The sequence below is a fragment of the Mustela erminea genome, chromosome 9, assembly GCF_009829155.1.
Source record: "Mustela erminea isolate mMusErm1 chromosome 9, mMusErm1.Pri, whole genome shotgun sequence".
Taxonomy (NCBI): Eukaryota; Metazoa; Chordata; class Mammalia; order Carnivora; family Mustelidae; genus Mustela; species Mustela erminea.
The window spans coordinates 107,615,235-107,636,248 of NC_045622.1; the positions used below are offsets into that span (position 1 = coordinate 107,615,235).

Consider the following 21,014-nt stretch of genomic DNA (forward strand, 5'->3'; position numbering starts at 1 on the left):
TTTGTATCTTTTTTTTTTTCTGCCCCAGACTTGAATCATCCATTTCTTCAAGGACCCTGGTTTTCTTACTAAGAAATTGTATTTACTAAACCAATGTGAAACTATATGTGCTCATTGTCACTAGATTGTTTCTAGATGTTTTCAGTGGATGTTTTCAGTTTCTAGATGTTTTCAGTGGACAAAGCTAGAAATATGTGGATTTTTCTTTTAAAAGGAAAATGCCTCATGAAATCCTACTGTTACTTCTAGGACTACAGGGCTTTACTAACCTCAGCGCTTGTACATTTGTGTGTGTGTGTGTTTTTAATTTAGATTTTTTTTTGACAGATGGAGATCACAAGTAGGCCGAGAGGCAGGCAGAGAGAGAGCGGGGGGAAGCAGGTTCCCCGTTGAGCAGAGAGCCAGGTGTGGGGCTCGATCCCAGGACCCTGAGATCACGACCCGAGCCGAAGGCAGAGGCTTACCCTACTGAGCCACCCAGGCGCCCCTGCTTGTACATTTGTATCCTTTTTTTCTCCACTGAAAAATGCCAGTTCTCATCCACTTGGTTCCCCCACTATATACGCAACAGTGTCGGAAGAAAAATAACACCACAACTAACAATAACATTAACAAACACAGTTTGAACATTTATTTTTGTAGTTTCCTTTGTCCTTAAAATAAATTCTACCAAGGGCACCTGGATGGCTCAGTGGATTAAAGCCTCTGTCTTCAGCTCAGGTCATGGTCTCGGTCCTGGGATCGTGCCTCGCATTGGGCTCTCTGCTTCCCCCTCCCTCTTTCTGCCGCCTCTCTGCCTACTTGTGATCCCTCTCTGTCAAATAAATTAATAAAATCTTTTTAAAAAGATATATTCCACCAGAGGTATATATAATTCAGTTACTGTTTTCAAAAATCACTGAAATATTGGAAACGTTGTGTATCATTTTATTTTATTTTATTTTTTAAGATTTTATTTATTTATTTGGCAGACAGAGATCACAAGTAGGCAGAGAGGCGGCAGAGAGAGAGGAAGGAAAGCAGGCTCCCTGCTGAGCAGAGAGCCCGACGTGGGACTTGATCCCAGGACCCTGGGATCATGACCTGAGCCGAAGGCAGAGGCTTTAACCGGCTGAGACACCCAGGCGCCCCCATTGTGTATTATTTTAAATCAGTAGCCTAAATTTATATGCATTGAATTCAATTTCCGATATTTTGTTGAGGGTTTTTACCCTGTGTTCATGAGCCATACTGATCTGTAGCTTTCTTTTCTTGCGATGTCTTTATCTGGCTTTGGTGCTAGGATGATGCTGGCCTCATAGAACGAGTTTGAATGTGTCACCTCTGCTTCTATTTTTCTAGAAGAGATTATGGAGAATTTTTATTGTTCTTTCTTTTTAAAAAGATTTTATTTATTTATCACAAATAGGCAGAGAGGCAGGCAGAGAGAGAGAGAGAGAGAAGCAGGATCCCTGCAAAGCAGAAAGCCCGATGCGGGGCTCCATCCCAGGACCCTGAGATCATGACCTGAGCCGAAGGCAGAGACTTAACCCACTGAGCCACCCAGGTGCCCAAATTTTTATTGTTCTTTCTTAAATGGGGTTTCACCAGTAGAATTCACCAGGGGAACAAACAGTCCAGTGCTATCCTTTCAAGTATCCTGCTTACTATGTATTTGACCTCATGGGTAGTTCTTTATGACCAACTGACTGGGGAATAAGAAGTTCAAGCTGGGCTTACAGATGGTGGGCATCATAAGCTGGGACCGACAGGACATAGACTGCTGTATCATTTTACAGCCCATTGGTAGGGGTTCAGAGGAGAAGTGGACATCTAGTTATCCATTTGGCCTAGAAAGTGGACGACCAGCAGCGTGGCTGCGCATCAAGATTTCTCCAAATTGGCCCTAGTGACATTCAGGGCTGGGTAATTCTTGTTGTGGGGGCCGGCTTGTTCTGTGGCTTCCCTGGACTCCCTGCACTCAATGTCATATCAACGTCCCTTCCCCAAGTCCCCTACAGTTGTGACAACCAAAAATATCTCCATCTATTGCTAGCTATCTCTTTGAAAATGAGATACCCCCACACCCCTAGTTGAAAACCACTACTCTATGGTGATTCGTGGTGGAAGCGAAAGTTTAGGTAGATGTTCTGGGACATGGGAAGAATGTAATTAGAAAATTGGTGGCTCAGATCACTATGTCGTTTGTATATCTGAAGTTAATTATAATAGTTTATGTCAGTAATGCCTCAATAGATTTTTTTTAAAGATTTTATTTATTTATTTGACAGAGAGAGATTACAAGTAGGCAGAGAGAGAGAGAGAGAGAGATGAGGAAGCAGGCTCCCTGCCGAGCAGAGAGCCCGATGCGGGACTCGATCCCAGGACCCTGAGATCACGACCTGAGCCGAAGGCAGCGGCTTAACCCACTGAGCCACCCAGGCGCCCCACCTCAATAGATTTTTTTAAAAATTTTATTTATTTTATTTGACAGGTAGAGTTTGCAAGTAGGCAGAGAGGCAGGCAGAGAGAGAGAGAGGAGGAAGTAGGATCCCTGCTGGGCAGAGAACCCGATGCAGGGCTCGATCCCAGGACCCTGGGATTATGACCTGAGCTGAAGGCAGAGGCTTTAACCCACTGAGCCACCCAGGCACCCCTAGATTTTTTTTTAAATAGACTTTGGGGCGCCTGGGTGGCTCAGTTGTTGAGAGTCTGACTTGAGCTTGGGTCATGATCCCAGGGTCCTGGGATCGAGCCCCTGCTTCTCCATCTCCCACTCCCCTGCTTGTATTCCCTCTCTCACTCTCTCTCTCTCTGTGAAATAAATAAATAAAAATATTAAAAAAAAAAAAACCCTTAGTGGGGCGCCTGGGCAGTGTAGTCGATCTGGGCCCCAAATCTTGGTGTTGGCTCAGGTCTGATCTCAGGGTCTCAAGGTTGAGACCCGCTTTGGGCTCTGCACACGGTGCGGAGTTGGCTTGTGTTTCTCTCTCCCTCACCCTCTGCCCCTTCCTGCAGCTGTGCTCTCTCTCTCTGAAATAAATAAACAGATGTTTAAAAAAAAAAAAAAAGGAACTTAGTGGCAAAGAGGTCTAATAAGGAGGTTTGTACATAGACTTCTTGGGATGGGTTCAGAGCGTAATGTTCGATCTCCTGGATAAGGGTGTGGAGGGTGATACAGTAATTTCCCAGTCATTTCTGTTCTTGCCCGATGGGCTCCTGAGATAGCCATTCTGGGGCAGGGATGGGGGCTGCACAGTGAGCTCAGCACCATGAACTTCTCTCCAGCGAAGCTGATCTGACCACCGCCACGGACAAAGACCTCACAGTCTAAGAGGAGTGACCCGCACTGAACTCCTGATACAGCAGAATCTGTTCCAAGAGATCAGCCAGACACTCAGTTTCAGTTTGACGACACTGGATGGCCTCCGGGATGGAAGTGGCCGAAATTCCTCTCCAGCGATTGCTTATTCTGGAGATGGCTTTGTTTCCCCAACCATAGAGCCTCAGCCAGGATCTGCATTGGTGGTATCCCCCACAACATTGCTTCCAGCACAGAAGCTCTCTTGGGTGCAAAAGAAGTGAGACAGTGGGACCAGGACCTTGGACGTCACAGGTCTTACCACAAGCCTTCTCGGAATAACCGTTTTTATAAAACAGCGGGGTGCTCACTCAAAACAGCTACTCCGTCTACCGGCAGACGATATCTTGCCAGCTCCAGGCAGCCGTCCTATAGGACACGGCATGTCCTTAGCCTCCAAGTACCTATGACTTCTCATCGATAGCCGTGACCGAGTGGTGACATAGAGAGGTCAAGGTCGTTGAGAGAAAAGTTCAATGTTACTTACAGTTCCCCCTGGAAAGAGGCACAGCACGACACACAGGGCCATGTGGGGAAGCACCAGAGTTGACCAGGAGTTAGAGAGGAGTGAAGCGAAGGCATAGGCCGCTGCCTTTTTCTGGGGTTCTGTGGGAAAGTCAAGGCAGGGCAGGAGAAACAGTTTAGGATTTGCTCGTTTGAATAATTCCGGCAGATTTGGGGGCATAGGGACTGTTCCTACGTGTCTTGTACGAGGGTTGATTTAGGACAAGGGAATATTGGCTTGGTATTTGAGAAGTAAAGAGAGGAGGTTGTGCAGAGTGTGGGCTCCGCATCCCAAGGGCGATGTAAACAACTCAGCCCTTAATTCGGGTTGTAACTAATGGACGCCAAATAGACAAATGCGGAATCTAAGAAAACACAGAACAGTGCTTTGAATCAAGGACTGTATGTCGTGTTTTTTCACTTTTGATCAGAATATAACGGTCTGGGAACCAAGGGATAAAAGTAGGAGTGGCTTCTCTTAAATACAATGATCATCTCACATGTTTTTCAACTTTTATTTGAATTAGTCTTAGATTTACAGAGAACTTGAGTTCCTAAATACCCTTTGCTTGGCTTCTCGTAATGGTGACATTTTCTAGAGCCAAAGTGCAAGGATCAAAACAAGGAAATTAGCGCTGATACAATACTACGAACTAATCCACAGACAATATGCAAAATTTGGCAGCTTTCCCATCAATGCCCATTCTCTGGCCCAGGATCTGACCTAACATCCCACATTACATCTAATTATCATGTTTCTAGTCTACTCTCCTATGTGGCAGTTCCTTAGTCTTTTTTTCTTTTTTCTTTTATGATCATGACACTTAGGGAGAGCACTGGCCAGTTACTTTGTAGAATATCTCTCAGTTTGGATTTGCCTGATGTTTTCTCCCAACTGGATTGAAGCTATTTATTTTTGGCAAGAATACCACAGAAGTGCTATTGTGCCTTTCCCCATCAACATATCACTGCGCTTTAAAAAAAACTGGGCACCTGGGTGGCTCAGTGGGTTAAAGCCTCTGCCTTTGGCTCAGGTCATGACCCCAGGGTCCTGGGATCGAGCCCCGCGTCGGCCTCTCTGCTCAGCAGGGAGCCTGCTTCCTCCTCTCTCTCTCTCTCTGCCTGTCTCTGCCTACTTGTGATCTCTGTCTGTCAAATAAATAAATAAAATCTTAAAAAAAATATTTTATTTTGAAGTAATCTCTATATCCAGCGTGCGCTTGAACCCACAACCCCAAGACCAAGAGTTGCATGCTTCTCGGACTGAGCCAGCCAGATGCCCCATCACTGCACTTATTACTGGTATGTTAACTCCTATCACTTGGTGAAGGTCATGTCTGTCAGAGTTCTCCCCTTTAGAATCACTATATTTTATATTATATTTCATAAGTGTCTTACAGGGAGATATTTTGAGACTCTGCAGATAATTGGTCCCTTATCACATTCCCTCCACTATTTAAGAATTCACTGATTACTGCTGCAGTGTTTGCCTAGTGGTGATTCTATTTCTGACATTCCTTTGACATTGCTTAATCGGAATTCTAACGCTGTTTCTTCTCCCTCGCTTACTCATTCAATTACTTACTTAGAGCAACATGGGCTCACGGATATTTACTCATTCTATAGGTTTTACCCCATCATTATCATTATTCTCCTGCTTAACTCATTCCAGGCTTGGCCGCTGAGAGCTCCTTCAAGTTCACTGCCTTCATACATTGAACAAATCGCCATTATTAGAGTATTTCATATTGATAAATAGTTCACATATCACACAATTCACCCCTTTAGAGCGTAAAATCTAGTCATTTTAGTATATTCACAAGATTGTGAAACCAGTACAACGATCAAATTCCGGAATATTTTCATCATGCCAAAGGGAAATTCTATTTCCATTTGTAGACACTTCTTTTTTATTTTTTTTTTAGCAGCTAAATTTGTGGTAATGTATTTTTATTTATTTTTGAGGGAGAGAGAGTGTGTGAGTGGGGAGGAAGAGTAGAGGGAGAGGGAAACAGAATTTTTTTTTAAGATTTTGTGTATTTATTTGACAGAGAGGGAGAGCACAAGCAGGGAAGAGGGGCAGAGGGAGAGGGAGAAGCAGACTCCCCATTGAGTGGGGAGTCTGATGCGGGGCTCAATCCCAGGACTCCAGGATCATGACCTGAGCCGAAGTCAACCACTTAGCCCACTGAGTCACCCAGGTGCCCCCCACTTTGCACGTTTTTTGATTAGGTTGTTTGTCTCTTTGTTGTTGAATTATAATAGTTTTTGATATATGTTGATACTATACCCTTATCAGATACATGATTTGCTAATATTTTCTCCCATTTTGTGGACCATCTTTTCATTTTCCTGATCATGTCCCTTGATGCACAAATTTTAGAATTTTCAGTGTAGTTCATTTTGCCTTTGTTGCTGTTTATGTTTTTAATGTCATACCTAAGAAACCATTGCCAAGGCTAAAGTCCTAAAGATTTACCCCATCTTTTCTTCTGTTTTATAGCTTGAGTTCTTACATTTAGCTCTTAGTTAATTTTTGCCTTAGAAATTGCATATGAATTTTTAGGATCAGCTATTCCATTAATGCAAAAAAAAAAAAAAAAAAAAGACCGTGATGTGAGGATTGGACTGAACCCATAGACAATTTGGGGGGAGTATTACCACCTTAACAATATTCAGCCTTTCAATCCATAAACATGGATGCCTTCCCATTATTTACATCTTTAATTTCTTTTGGAAATGTTTGTAAGTTGTCGGTGTACAACTCCTGCATTTCCTCGATCAGACTTATTCTGGGATATTTTATTCTTTCTGATGTTACTATAAATGGAATTTTTTCTTAATTTCCTTTTTAGATTGTTCATTGCTGGTGTATAGAGTTCAGTAGACTTCCTTGAGATCTACCATATTGATTATTATGTTGTTTATGTCTTCGATCTCATTCCTTATTTTTGGTCCTCTTCTTCATCTGTCTTTAACCGAGTGTGATATATTAAAATCTCCTGTAGTGTATTTCTATTTCTATTTATTTGCCCCCTCTGTAGTTTCTACATCTTAAAAGTGTTTACTGGAGTGTCTGACTGGCCCAGTCAGATGAGTGTGTGACTCTTGATCTTGGGGTCATGAGTTTGAGCCCCACGTTGGGCATAGAGATTACTAAAAAAACTAATTTGCTATGCTATTTGGTGCATAAATATTGACAAATGTTACAGCTTTGTTGTAAATTATGGCTTATAATATTTAAAAATGCCCTTTGTGTCATGTCTAATCTATTTGAATTTAATTCTATAATTTAATTCTATTAATTCTATTATTCTATTAATTCTATTAAATTCTTTTATTCTGATTTTCTATTTTAAAAATCAGAGCATTACCTCTGATATTTTATTGTTTCCATCTGCCTGGTGTACCTTGTCCATCCCCTTATCTTTAGTTTTTCTGAATCATGTTGCTGTAGCTGTTTCTCTTGTAGAGAACGCATAGTTGGGTCTTGCTAGTTGAGCCCCGTTAAAAACTTTAAAAAAGGGACACCTGGTTGGCTCAGTCAATTAAGCGTTTGCCTTCAGTTCGGGTTATGATCCAAGGTCCTGGAATCGAGTCCTGCATTGGGCTCCTTACTCAGCAGGGAGCCTGCTTCTCCCCCTGCCTGCTGTTCCCCCTGTTTGTGCTCTTTCTGGCTCTCTTACAAATAAATAAATAAAATATTTTTAAAAAATTGAAGAAATAGGTGAGTTAAGCTTTAAATATCAATATAATTGTTATGTTTGGTGTTAATTCTCTGTCATAATGTTTTATAGTTATGTTTGTTATGTTTAATATTTCTTCTTTTTCCTCCAAGATTTTATTTAAATTAAAATTGTTCATGTGTAGCGTAGTATTAGCTCCAGAAGTAGAATCCAGTGATTCATCACTTACATATACTACCCAGTGTTGGGGCGCCTGGGTGGCTCAGTCATTGAGCGTCTGCTTTCGGCTCAGATCATGATCCTGGGGTCCTGGAATCAAGCCCCACATCGGGCTCTCTGCTCAGCAGGGAGTCTGCTTCTCCCTCTCCCTCTCCCCCTGCCTGTATTCCCTCTATCGCTGTGTCCCTCTCTGTCAAATAAACAAATAAAAGCTTAAAGAAAAACAAACAGCCGGTGTTCATCACAGCAAGCGCCCTCCTTAATGCCCACCATCCTTTTAGCCTATTCCCCACCCACCTCCCCTCCAGCAACCTTCAGTTTGTTCTCTATAGTTAAGAGTCTCTTATGGTTTGCCTCACTCTCTGTTTTCATTTCTTTTCATTTTTCCTTCCCCTCCCCTATGTTTGTCTGTTTTTCTTAAATTCCACATATGAGTGAAATCATATGGTATTTGTCTTTCTCTGATGGGCTTACTTCACTTAGTGTAATACCCTCTGGTTCCATCCACATTGTGGATTTTTTTTCTGTATAAAAATCTTTACTTTAACATTTAAAAGAGTCACATGTTCACTCCGACAGTTTTACCAGGCTTGGCCACCCAGTAAGTTACACATATGTCAGGACTTAGAAGGTTTGCATCCGGGACGCCTGGGTGGCTCAGTTGGTTAAGCAGCTGCCTTCGGCTCAGGTCATGATCCCAGCGTCCTGGGATTGAGTCCCACAACGGGCTCCTTGCCCTCCGCAGGGAACCTGCTTCTCCCTCTGACCCCAACTTGCAAATGGCAAGATGTCATTTTTTTATGGCAAGTTATATTCCATTATATATATAATACATGCTATATATTATATGTAATATATATCATATATAATATATTATATAATATCTACATTATATAATTACGGTTATATTTATATAATTTATATAACATATTATATGTATAATACAATTATAATTATATAATATTTATATATAAATATTATATATATATGATATATACGCATTACATCTTCTTTATCCACTTGTCAACCAATGGACATGTCAACTCTTTCCATACTTTGGCTAGTGTTGATAATGCTGGTATTATATTGGGGTGCATGTGCCTCTTTGAATCAGTATTTTTGTATAGTAGTGCAATTACTGGGTCATGGGGTAGCTCCATCTTTTCTTTAGAATTTATTTATTTTTTTGAGAGAGAGTGGGGGGAGGAGCAAAGGGAGAGGGAGAGAGACAATCCCAAGCAAACTCCCTGCTGAGCACAGATATGGGGCCTGATACAAGGCTTCATCCCATGACCCTGAGATCATGACCTGAGCCAAAATCAAGAGTTGGATACTTAACTGACTGAGCCGCACAGGGGCCCTGGATAGTTCTATTTTCAACTTTTTGAGGAACCTCCATACTGTTTACCAGAGTGGCTGCACCAACTTGCATTCCCACCAACAGTGTAGGAGGTTCCCCTTTCTCCACATCCTTCCAGTATCTGTCATTTCCTGACTTGTTAATTTTAACCATTCCGACAGGTGTGAGGTGGTATCTCATTGTGGTTTTGATTTGTATTTCCCTGATGATGAGTGATGTTGAACATTTTTTTTCATGTGTCTGTTGACCAATTGTATGTCTTCTTTGAAGAAATGTCTGTTCATGTTTTCTTCCCATTTCTTTTTTTTTTTTTTAAGATTTTATTTATTTATTTGACGGAGAGAGATCACAGTAGGCAGAGAGGCAGGCAGAGAGAGGGGAAGGGAAGGAAGCAGGCCCCCGCAGAGCAGAGAGCCCGATGCGGGACTCGATCCCAGGACCCTGAGATCATGACCCAAGCCGAAGGCAGCGACTTAACCCACTGAGCCACCCAGGCGCCCTTCTTCCCATTTCTTAATGGGATTTTTTTGGGGGGTGGGTGTTGAGTTTGATTAATTCTTTGTAGATTTTTGAAACTAGTTCTTTATCTGACATGTCATTTGCAAATATCTTCTCCCATTCCATCCGTTGCCTTTTAGTTTGGTTGACTGTTTCCTTCACTGTGCAGAAGTTTTTTATCTGAATGAAGTCCCAATGGTTCACTTTTGCTTTTGTTTCCCTTGCCTCTGGAGACGTGTCTAAGGAAGAAGTTGCTATGGCTGAGGTTAAAGAGGTTGCTGCCTGGGTTCTCCTCTAAGATTTTGACGGATTCCTTTCTCACATTTAGGTCTTTTCATCCATTTTGAATTTATTTTAGTGTACGGTGTAAGAAAGTGGCCCAATTTCATTCTTCTGCATGTTGCTATTCAATTTTCACAACACCATTTGTTGAAGAGAGAGTCTTTTTTTCCATTGGATATTCTTTCCTACTTTGCAAAGATTAGTTGACCACATAGTTCTGGGTCCATTTCTGGGTTCTCTACTCTGTTCCACTGATCTATGTGTCTGTTTTGTGCCAGTACCATACTGTCTTGATGATGACAGCTTTGTAATACAGCTTGAAGTCTGGAATTGTGATGCCTCCAGCTTTAGTTTTCTTTTTCAACATTACCTTGGCTATTTGAAGTCTTTTCTAGTTCTGATATTTCTTTCTCTATGAGGTGTACATTCTTTGATACATTTTTAAAAGATTTTATTTATTTATTTAGAGAGCGTGAAAGTGTGAGCAGAGGAAGGGGCAGAGGAAGAGAGAGACTCTCAAGTAGACACTGAGTGTGGGTGGAGGTGGGATCTCTCAAGCCTGAGCTCATGACCTGAGCCCAAGAGTCGAATGCTCAATCAGCTGAGCCACTCAGGAGCCCCTATTCTTTGATCTTCCATTTATAAGTTTATAGATGCATAGGAAACCTTGTATATTTTGTTCTAGCGTTTGATATTGTGTTTATATTTAAAAAAAAAAAACCCTCCGTTTCAAAACTCTGTCTGGCTTATCCATTTTTACTGGCACCTTTAACTCTCCCCTATTGCCTGTTTTATCAGCCAGGGTCCAATCAGGAGAGAAATCACACAGTCATTTGAACATGGGAAGTTGGTTTTTTTTTTTTTTTAAAGATTTTTTATTTTATTTATTTATCAGATAGAGATCACAGTGGGCAGAGAGCAGGTAGAGAGAAAGGTGGAAGCAGGCTCCACACTGAGCAGAGAGCCTCAGGTGGGGCTGGATCCCAGGACCCTGGGATCATGACCAGAACTGAAGGCAGAGGTTTAGCCCACTGAGCCACCCAGGCACCCCTGAACGGGGGAAGTTTAATATAAAGAATTATGAACCATAATAGGTGGCTGAAGTTCCAAGACATTGGCCAGCAATAAGAAAAGAGAACTCCAAAGCACATAGAAATAGCAGATAAAAGAAGCATGACCCAAGCTGAAGGCAGACGCTTAACTGAGCCAGCCACCCAGATGCCCCTCTCACTGGAGATACTCTGATGCAAAACCGAGGTGAGGTGCTGGGAAGTGCTGTCAGGCCCTAGAGGAGGCTGGTGCTGGCAGAGCCATGGGTGCAGGAGCTGCCTGATGCCTGGAGGCCGGGTACCGGAGAAGCGCCGGACATTGTCTTGTGAGTCCTCCGGAGACTGGAAGGCAATCTTCCTGCGGCAGTGGCTCCTCTGCGCCCTCTGCTGACGAAGCTTAGTAAACTGAGCCAACTGGCCAAGACCAGTATTTGAAGGGCCCAGATTTCTTTTCACAGAGCAGCCAGTAAGAGTGAATTTGGAGCCGAGAGTCACCCATACACCATCAATGGGCTTTACCCTATTTCCCTCCCTCTCCCTTCTTCTCCACGCTTTTAATTACACTAATGATCGCGATAAACATTTTTACTTATTTACCCTCATGCCCCCTTTGGTTTAGCCTTAGGTCGTAGATACACGTGTCATCATGGCTGGATGAAGCACCTTCTCTTTCAGACCCCTCCTGGGTGCCGAGTTCCTAAAGGACTCGTTGAAAAACAGAAAGCTCTTTCCTATGGCCTTAAGGACGACTTGTTTGAATATAAAAATCCTTGGTTCACACTTTAAAAAAAAAAAAAAAAGATTTATTTATTTATTTATTTGACAGAGAGAGAGAGAGATCACAAGTAGGCAGAGAGGCAGACAGAGAGAGAGGAGGAAGCTGGCTCCCTGCTGAGCAGAGAGCCCAATATGGGGCTCGATCCCAGAATCCTGGGATCATGACCTGAGTCATAGGCAGAGGCTTTAACCCACTGAGCCACCCAGGCGCCCCAATCAATAAAAACTTAAAAAAAAAAGTAATTTGATCTTTCTTTCTGAAAATCTTGAGCTTTCTTTATTTCTTTCTTTTTTTTTCTTTCTTTCTTTTTTTTTTTTTTTTTTGAGACACAGAGAGTGATCATGGGAGCAAAGGGAAAAGGGGAGAAGAGAAAGAAAATATGAAGCAGAGCCCCACCTCACTGAGATCCTGACCTGAGCTGAAATCAGGAGTTGGAAGCTTAACCAACTGAGCCACCCAGGCGCCCCTTGAGAATTCTTTTTAAAAAATATTTTGAAATCTAATAATTTTATGAGGATGTGTCTCAACGTTGATTGTTCTGGGTTAGTTTTCCCAAGTTCCCATGGGGCCCTTCCAAGGTGCAGATTTTTTTGCTCTTGGAAAGTTTTCTTATAGTGTTAAATATCAGTTCTGGTTCATTGGTTTTTCTTCTAAGATTCCAATAACACAAACCGGAGTCCTTCTTTGACAATGTTCTGCCATAATTTTGTTCGGACTTCTACTTTTTAATCTCATGTTCTTGGTTATTTTCCTGTCTTTTATTATACCTTTATTTGAGCCCATTCTCCCTCGGGCATTTTATAATGTAATCTATATTTCTGGATAATTTTGTCTGTTTCTTCCCTTTCTCTCCTGAGTTCAATCAACCTTCTATATTCTTCTCCTGGGTTTTATCTATTTCCATTCTTTTCAAAATTTCTCATTCTGGGGAATTTTGCATATCTTCAAATGCCTGTTTTGTGTACACGTAGTTCTGTTTACAGTGCTGTGTTTAGCTTTCTCATATTTTGCGGCTGTTTATTCAGGAGCCTGTGTGAATTTTCCTTCATTGACATGCCACGAAATCCATTTTTTGATATTTTGCCATGACTCCATATGAACCTGTTAATCTTTTCTTGCTCGTTTCTGTGGTGCTGGGTGTTTTATTCCAAGTTCGATGCTCCCTCTTCTGCCAACTCGGAGAGTCCAGATGCTTTCCCGGATTTTTGTTTGTTTGGAGAGGGGGAAGGAGTTTTGGGTCCTTTGATTTTCTTCTTTTGTCTTGCAGAGCCATGAAATTTCTCCATTTGCTTCCCGTTTGAAAGCCAAATGCCAAAAGGTACTTCTCCCTTCCTTTCTGCTCTTGGCTTTCCCTAAATCTATGTGCTTCAAAGACAGCCCACTCAAATCGCCGGGTACTTTGAAATTCCTCCCTTGTAGTCAAAGCTCTGACCTGCTCTAGACCTGTCTTCACATTTTCCGATTTCAGGTGGACTCCATCTTTCTGGGGTCTTCCATCCAGCATTGGCCATTACTAGCTCTAGTTTCTCACCGTCCGTCTGCCCAGAGCCCGTGCAGGGTGGGGTTGGGACGGGGACATGGGTGATGTTTTGCTGTCACTTGTTTTTTGTTTTTACTTACAGGTACTTTTTTGAGTTTGAGCATTTTATCTTCAAGTTATACTAAGGGTTACTTGGTTTTGTGTAATTATATCTTTCTCTTTTCTTCATTCCAGGTTATTTGGTTGGGGGCAGGGAGATGGGCACCTGCGCTGCTACCATCATCTTCAGCAATCTGGAAGCCTCTCTCAAATATTTGTTTCTCATCCCTCCAGCTTTGGACCTTGCTAGTTCAGAGTCCTTAGTACTCAAGCCTGAATGCTAATGGACCCAACACTGGTTCTTTTGAACTGGAAGGGAAGACCGCTCCCTTGTCATTTTGCCTTCTTCGTGCCTTGGAACCAACAGCTCTGAAAGGTTGATTGGTCCTGATGATCAAGGAAGAAATCATTGTGGCCACACGATGGAGAAGGGGAGTCCCCAGGACTCAAGGAATGAAAGACCTTCGACACAGGCAGGCTTACAAAGGACTCAGACCTCTTAGGGATGAAGGTCACCTTACTAGGTAAAGAGCTTTGAAGGTTTAAAAAAAAAAAAAGAAAAAATATATGTATATACAATGGATTGTAGAAGAAATAAGATATAAATACCAATCTGGGGTTGAGAGATAAAATACAAGATGCCTGATTATATCTGAATTTTAGAGAAACAATTTTCTGGGTGGGTAAAAATATGTTCTAATGTTTGGGACCTATTGATACTAAGAAATCATTTGTCATTTATTTGAAGTTAACTGGGCACCCTGTACAATATTCTCGTTTGCGAAAGCTGGAGGTCCCCATTATGGCCTTGTAACTCGTTACACAATACTTTCTTCCTTGCAAGTAAAATATAGCTTGACCAATATCCCTCCTATGTCTTTCCTCTTGTGTCATAGAAGGTGTGTGTTATTAATGTTTGCCGTCTTAATCCAGTGCCTTCGTTACAGTATACCAAAACGGGATTGTGACTCAACTCTCGAACACCTCCATATCCATGAACATTTCCATAGCGGCCAGGCCAGGGCAGGAGAGGGCCAGGAAGCCGAGTGGTTAGCAGTGAATGTTTTGCCCCAGAATGGACCGTCTGTGTTTCAGTAGCCCGAACAGATCTCATGGCTGGGCCCAACCTCAGGCAGGTGGGGAAGGCTATAAACCTACAGGAAGTGAAGAACCAGCAACTGGCGAACATCGCTAATGTCCAGATGGGTGGCCAGCGGCTGCTGGAAATTGGGGTTTTCCTTCTGGGGAAGAAATCTTGGTTGTAGGAGGGGTTGTCGTGGGAGCAGCCTGGTGTTGCTAGGACCTTCGAGAAGTTGAAGTGTGAGCTGGGGTATATGGATGGGCGTGTGCCAAGGGGTGGACGGCGGTGGATGGCGTGGGCTGGTTCACTCATGTCCATCGCTACCTTCCGAGGCATACTGCGAGCAGGAGGAGACACCTCTTAGTCAAGTCAAGCCCATCCATGCCTTATGATTCAACAATTCTCCTAGGAGTGTGTATCCCAGGGAAACTGTCACATAGACACAAGGAGGGGACATCTATGACACCCACCGTGACAGATGTGTGGCAGGGTCGGGGAGTCGGGGGCCTTTGGGGCTCAGCACTGGAGAATTGGGCAGATGCATGGGTGGCTAGTGAGTGAGTCCTTACACAGGCCAGTGATCTCCATCTTTGGCTAAGGATTAACCCTACATCCTGTGGCTGAGGGCAAAAAGAGAACAGGCAGATTTTCCGGACTCCCCTGTGCTGGAGGTCTGTGGGAGACATACAGCCCACTCACGGGAAACCCTCTGAAGGACGTGGGTGGAGGAAACCAGGCCAAGGCCGCTGCGCAGCTTCAGGGGCTCAGCCTTTCTATCGGGTGCCAGACGCAGGAGTCGTGGGGGTCAGGAGGCCCTGCTGGAAGGCCCATCCACCTGCTGATGTCTGGCCCCGCCCCTGGTGCTGAGAGAAGTCAGACTCCAGCCGGGGCAGTGGGCTCTGGAACTTGGCGGTGCCGGGGCTGGCTCCCAGAGGCCCCTCCTTGAGCCTTCCCAGCCACCTTGGAAACGGTTGGTTATCCGCAATCCCTTTCTGCCGCAAACAGCTGGACAAGCTTGTGTCCTGGAACCAGCCCCTTCCCGATCGGCTGTGGCTGGCTCAGCTCCCACAACTGACTACCGTGCCTCAAACTTGGCACAGACCTCCTGACCTGACCTGGAAGAGCCCCGCTTGTCCCAGGCCCTGCTCTCCCTCTGGTCCTGCCACAATCCAGAGGGCGGGACTGGGGAGCCCGAGAGGCAGGGACCACGGAAGTTAGGCCCCAAGCCCCTGGTCCTTCTGGGGTCCAGCACTTCCTACTGTCGCTCTGGCAGCCTCCTGAGGGCTGGCCCAGGCCTCTGTGGCCCTCCTGCCCATGCAGTTCTTGCTTCTGCCGGCGCGGTTATGGAAACCTGCTCCGAGGTGACAAAACACGATTACTAACCAGCTGGGTGACCACAGGAAAATCATTTAACCCCTCTGGCCTACAAATTTCCTCATCTGTGGGGCCCTGCTGAGCTGTTGCAAGCATGGCGGGAGGCATGGTCTGTGGAAAATACCAGCGCGGTGCCTGGTTAGCAGAGCAGCTTTGCAATACATTTGAAGCCGAGGTATCTCACATATTTGGAAAAAGGCCAAGGGGAATGAGTTTGTCTAACCTAGAAGATTCTTAGGTCCTCAGGTGGGGTTGGGGGGAGGAAAAGTCAGCTTCGTTGTAGCCCACAGCTTGGAGCCTCTCTCTCTCTCTCTCTCTCTCTCTCGGCTCCCGAACTATACTGACCAGCCCTTCCTTGAGCTGGTTCCAGTCAACGTGGCATGGGGAACCCCTCCAACCCCGGGAGGGGCCACCGGACCACTGCAGCCTCCTCTGTTTCTGTCCTTTGGTCAGACATCCTAGCTAGGCTGAGCTCCCCGGGGCAGGGACCCCACAAAGCTTGGAGGAGGCCCAAAGCCGGCTCCCACATTCCTCAGTTACTGCATGGCTTCCAAGCGGGGTTTGACCCTCTTTGGGAAGCAGAGATAGGGATGCTTTTTCTCCCATTTGCCCAGCAGGGCAGCGGTTCCTTCTCTGAAGGTTTTCCTGGAGCCTCTCCTCCCCCAAGCCCCCTGTGCATGCCCCCAGCCAGGGCTCAAAAGGAAACACACCCATGAAGGTCATTAGTGAATATGTTTGTTTTTTTCTTTTCTTTTCTACCCCCCCCCCTTTTTTTTCTTAAGAAAGGAGCCACAGGACTGTGTTCTGGCCTGCAGGCCCCCCCCTGAGCAAGACTGTCTCAGGGTCTGGCCTAGTCTCCGGGTTCAGCCAGCGGCTGAGAGCCCACGGAGGTAGTCCCCGGCCAGAGGCAGCACAGCCCAGTGGTCTGTGCGTAGGGCCACAGGCACTCCGCCGGCCTGGGCCGCCTCCAGTCGCAGGAGCAGCCTCGAGTCTGGGGGCAGGCGGATGGCCACATGGTAGCTGGTGGGGGGCTGGGCCACCACCACAAAGGGCTCCAGGTGGCGGGACACCAAGGCCTCCAGCCCCTGTGGCCCAAGAGGGCACCAGAGGCGACTCTCGGCGCCCTTTGGCAGGCAGGAGTCCCAGAGCTCCTCAAAGAAGCCCTGCTTGTCCCCGTCATCGGGGGCCTGGGGGAAAGGCAGGAAAAGGTCCTCGAAGTTCACGGGCACCGGAGGCAGGTGGGCGTGGCACGTGAGGCCGGCGGGGGTGGCGTACAGGGCGCGCACGCTCAGCTGCGTGGGAGCCGGGAGCCGGGGCTGCAGCGGCAGGAGCAGAGGGCTGCAGGGGCGGCCCGGGCGCAGGCAGGGCACGTGGACCGCGTCCAGCGGCGCGTACAGCTGGCCTTGCACGCGGAAGCGCAGCTCGAGAGAGAACACGGGCTCCAGCACCTCCACCTGGAGCTGCAGCACCGGGCCCGGGCCCGCTGCTCTGCGGGGCCCCACACTTAGCCGAATCGGGGCCGGGGCCTCCTGCACCATCAGCACGGCGGCAAAGCCCTGGTTCTCGGCCACCAGCGAGGAGGTCAGTGCCGGTGCGGCCAGAGAGGGGCCCAGGGCCACCCCTAGCTTAGGCCCCGCCAGGTGGGCCAGGAGGATGTAGTAGAGCCGGGCATGGTCCCGTCCATCAGGGTCCTCCAGCTGCCTGGCCAGTGCCTGCAGCAAGTCGGCCAGGCCTTCCCGGACACCCGCCCGCATCAAGGTCCGGCAGACCCGCAGCAGAGCCTGCTGGAGGCCCCAGTCTGTGCAGTGGGCCGCCGCAGCTCGCAGGAAGCCTAGGGTGGCACTTGGAGCATTCCCGTCGGCCACTTTCGCCAGTATCTTCAGGTGCCAACGAAGGGCCTCGTCTCTGTCGGGTCTGGACACCACCTCCTGCCGCAGCACCGCTCTCAGGGGCTCCCCTAGCTCGGGGCCCACCCTATCCAAGAGATCCACAAAATGGGGAGCCAGCGCAGGCCGGGCTCGGTATAGCTCGGCCAGCCCGTGGGTCAAGGGCGTCAGCACCAGAGGTTGCGTGGCTAGGCAGCGAACGACCAGGTAGGAGGCCTGGAAGCAGAGAGCAGCCAAGGCCCGGGGGCCCCCATCCAAGGCTGCCCTCTGGCGCAAGTCAGCCAGCAGCTCCCCTAGGTAACGCTGGGGGCTCCAGCCCTGGCCTTTCTCCTCCTTTTCTTCATCTTCGGCACAGAGCAGGCACAGCAGGTGCAGGCGGGCCAGGAGAGCCATCGGGTCATGGAGGAGACTGGGCAGGAGGCTGCGGCCCAGCCGGGGCCCCAGCAGCAGGGGGGCGGCCTCCTCCCCAGCAGGGCCTAGAGGGCAGTTCTCAGGGAAGCTCAGCAGACAGTGCAGGTAAAAGAGGTGGGCGGGTAGGGGCAGGGCTGGGTGCTGGGCGGCCAAGGTGAGCCTGCGGAGCAGCAAGGCCTCATCCTGGGCTGTGAACAGGGCTTCGCCAAAGGCCGCCTTGAGTGCCAGCACCGCATGCAGGAGTGCCAGCTGGGCCGTGCCCAGCAGCCGTACCAACTGTGGCTTGAAGAGCACTGGCGGCTGTCCCCGGAGACCCCGCAGAGCCCAGCCCAGAAGCCACAGAAGCTGGGCCTGAGCCACAGGAGTGAGTAGGTAGGAGGAGTCCAGAAGCTGGGCCACAGCAGCCCGCAGCTCCCGGGCCTCCTCAGGACTGGGCTCCAGCACTGCAAGGCCACACTCCTCGTCCTCCGCTGCCGGCCAGCTGGGTGCCTGGGGCTGCGGGTGGGCACCCCCCTCCTCAGCTAGTGCCCAGTTCCAGGGACCACCTGGGGTGGGCGCATCTCCGGCCACGAGCAGGCCCTGCAGTCCGGCCTTGGCCTTGGCCCGTATCACCAGGGCGTTGCGCAGAGCGAGTGCCAGCAGCAGGCTGAGCGGCTGGACGGGGCCTTCCTGCCCCAGCAGGCGCCGCAGCAGCCCCAGGCAGTCCCCCAGCAGCCCAGGCTTGCAGCTCTCCAGCTCCCGCAGGCACTCACAGGCCGTGGCCTGCAGGGGGCGCTGCTCCGAGGCGGGGCCAAAGCCTCGCCCCAGATCGCGGCCCGAAGCCAAGCCAAGAAGTAGTGGCAGGAGCCGGCGGGAGGCTCCCGAGGTGGGGCCCAGCGCGTCTCCGGCCGCCAGGACTGTGGTGGCCGCCAGCAGCAGGGGCCGCCGCAGGGCTGAGGGCCGTGGGGGCAGAAGGACCAGGGTGTCCAACAACGAGGTGGCCGCTGCCTCGGCTGCAGCAGCGTCCGGCCACAGCTGGGCTGGGTACTCCAAGCTCAGAGCCAGCAAGGAAACCTGGGGATGGGAGATTTAGGTGGGAATCACGAAAATGTGGTTCGAGCGCGGGGGTGCTGAGGTGACCAGATGGCCCAGGGCGGGGGGATGCACGCAGGGCCTACCTTGGTCTGTTCGCTCAGCTTCTCACTTCTCAGTTCGATCAACAGGTCACGACCCAGATCCTCACCCTCGGGACCGGCCATGAAGGCGGACGGGCTGGCCCGGAAGGCGCCCAGGCGCTGGGCCCAGGTTTCCCGGCTCGGGGGTCCCATGGTGCCGCACCCAGGTCCCTGCGAAGAAGCGAAGGAAGGTCAGGCCCGCGGCCGCCAGAGGGCGCGCGAGCACCTGCACGCACCCCGAAGGGGCCGCCGTCACCCCAGGGCCGCCTCGCAAATCCCAGCCGCCCCCTGCCACGCGCAGACGCCAGCGGGGGACCCCGTGCCCGGACCCCGAGATAAAACCGAGAGGTCTCGGGGGCGACGCCGGAGCGGGCAACCAAGGGTCCCCGCGGGGCAGGGCCGCCGGCGCCCGGTGCGTGCGGAGAGCTCATTACGCCGCCCGCCCGCTGCCCGCACCGAAACCACAGCGCCGCCCCGGCCCCCGGCGCCCGCGGTAACGGGCCCGCCGCTCTCACCGCGCCTGACTCAGCCGCCGCGGGCGCTCGGGCCGGCCGGCTCCTTCCGGGCGGCGGCGCGCGGCGGGGCGGGGCGCGCGGCGCGTGGGCGGCGGGGGCGGGGCCGTAACGGGGCCACCGCCTCCCCTCCCGCCCCGCCAGCAGGTGCCGACTCGCCGGTTTCGCTGGGGCTGAGTAACTGTCCCGCTGCGTGCGGGGCCCCCCTTCCCCGAAACCGCCTCAGGCCCGGGCAGAGGCGGTGGAGCTGGGTGGGCCCAGGCTCCCGGATGCTGGGGTTCGGTCCGGGCGGGGGCCGCGATCCCAGGGCCTTCCGACAGCCCGGGCCCGCCGCGCCCGCGAGGATGGCCACCAGCCCGTCCCCCCTTGCCCACCTGCCGGCGTCCGGGCTCTCCGCACCCTGCGGAGGGCGTGGGGTGCGGGTCTCCGGGCTCCCAGGATGTCCGCTGGGGGGTGTGCAAGGTGCGGTCTCAGAGCGCCCGCAGGAAGTGCTCCTCGCAGCCCCGGCCGAACCGGTCCGGCGGGCGCCTCCGGGCTTGGCTTCGCTTCTCCGACGCCGGCCCCGGCCACCCCCACCCCCCCGGCTGGGCTTGGGGGCGCGGAGCCGGCGCCGGGGTCACTGCGGGCGGAAGCTGCTGACCTTTGCCTTAGGCCATACCAATAGCTGACAGTCGGCAAGGGCTGCGGCAGCCTAGCCAGGGTAAAGCTGGCAGGGCAAGGCCATAATCCTGGAGGAAGCCGGAAAACAACGGGATGCCGACGTGCAGAGTGGCAGGGTCGGGTGGATCACAGGGCTCGCGGCAGGCCTGGCACGGACCTGGAAACGGAGACTTCGCCACTAAAGACCTCGGGCCAAGCGGTGCACCAATCCAGCACTCTTGGAATTCCAGAGGGCAGGATCGGAGCTGTTTGGCCACACTTGGGGGTCGCCTGTAGCTCACAGAGCAGTGTCTCCTGGGCCCGGAACCGCAAGGGCGGATGCCCCATTGACCGCTGGCTTCCGTGGCCCAGAACTGCCGGCGTCCAGGCCCCACAGGCTACAGTAAAGCCTTTAGCTCTAATTAGCCAGCTTTGAAGATGAAACAGACCTGAGCCCCCATGTTCTGGCTGCTGCCAACTCGTTTCTCTCCTTTCTCCAGGCTCCGCAGGCCCCTCCCCACCTGTCCTGCTGCCCACCAGATGGGAGGTGGTAGGGAGTGGTGGGGTAGAGAGCGCTGGAAAAGAGGCTCTCTGGGTGCCGGTGGTGCCAGGGATGCCAGGGGGATGGAGACAGGGACCCACCCCGAGGGACAGGTCCAGCT

The 21,014-nt window shown here is 49.7% G+C and overlaps 1 protein-coding gene across 3 annotated transcripts; it reads right to left on the bottom strand.

The window, feature by feature from the left end:
* Window positions 1-15,292: 15,292 nt before the first annotated feature.
* Window positions 15,293-20,895, bottom strand: AP5B1 (adaptor related protein complex 5 subunit beta 1). Of its 3 annotated transcripts, none has more exons than XM_032357373.1 (3): window positions 20,088-20,895; window positions 19,205-19,372; window positions 15,293-19,100 (listed from the first exon to the last, which is right to left on the bottom strand). In XM_032357373.1, exons 2-3 carry the CDS (start codon window positions 19,352-19,354, stop codon window positions 16,614-16,616), a joined length of 2,637 nt encoding a protein of 878 aa, XP_032213264.1. In that variant the 5' UTR covers window positions 19,355-19,372; window positions 20,088-20,895; the 3' UTR covers window positions 15,293-16,613. The 3 variants fall into 3 exon arrangements, with proteins under 3 accessions (XP_032213264.1, XP_032213263.1, XP_032213266.1); XM_032357372.1 differs by lacking the exon at window positions 20,088-20,895 and adding an exon at window positions 19,717-19,772; XM_032357375.1 differs by lacking the exon at window positions 20,088-20,895 and adding an exon at window positions 19,658-19,747.
* Window positions 20,896-21,014: the final 119 nt, after the last annotated feature.

Excerpts from the sequence above, each read along its gene's own strand:
- AP5B1 (XM_032357373.1), bottom strand. The coding sequence starts at position 19,354 with ATGGGACCCCCGAGCCGGGAAACCTGGGCCCAGCGCCTGGGCGCCTTC. Across the intron at positions 19,101-19,204 it reads AGCTGAGCGAACAGACCAAG|GTTTCCTTGCTGGCTCTGAG; the intron begins GTAGGCCCTGCG and ends TCCCATCCCCAG.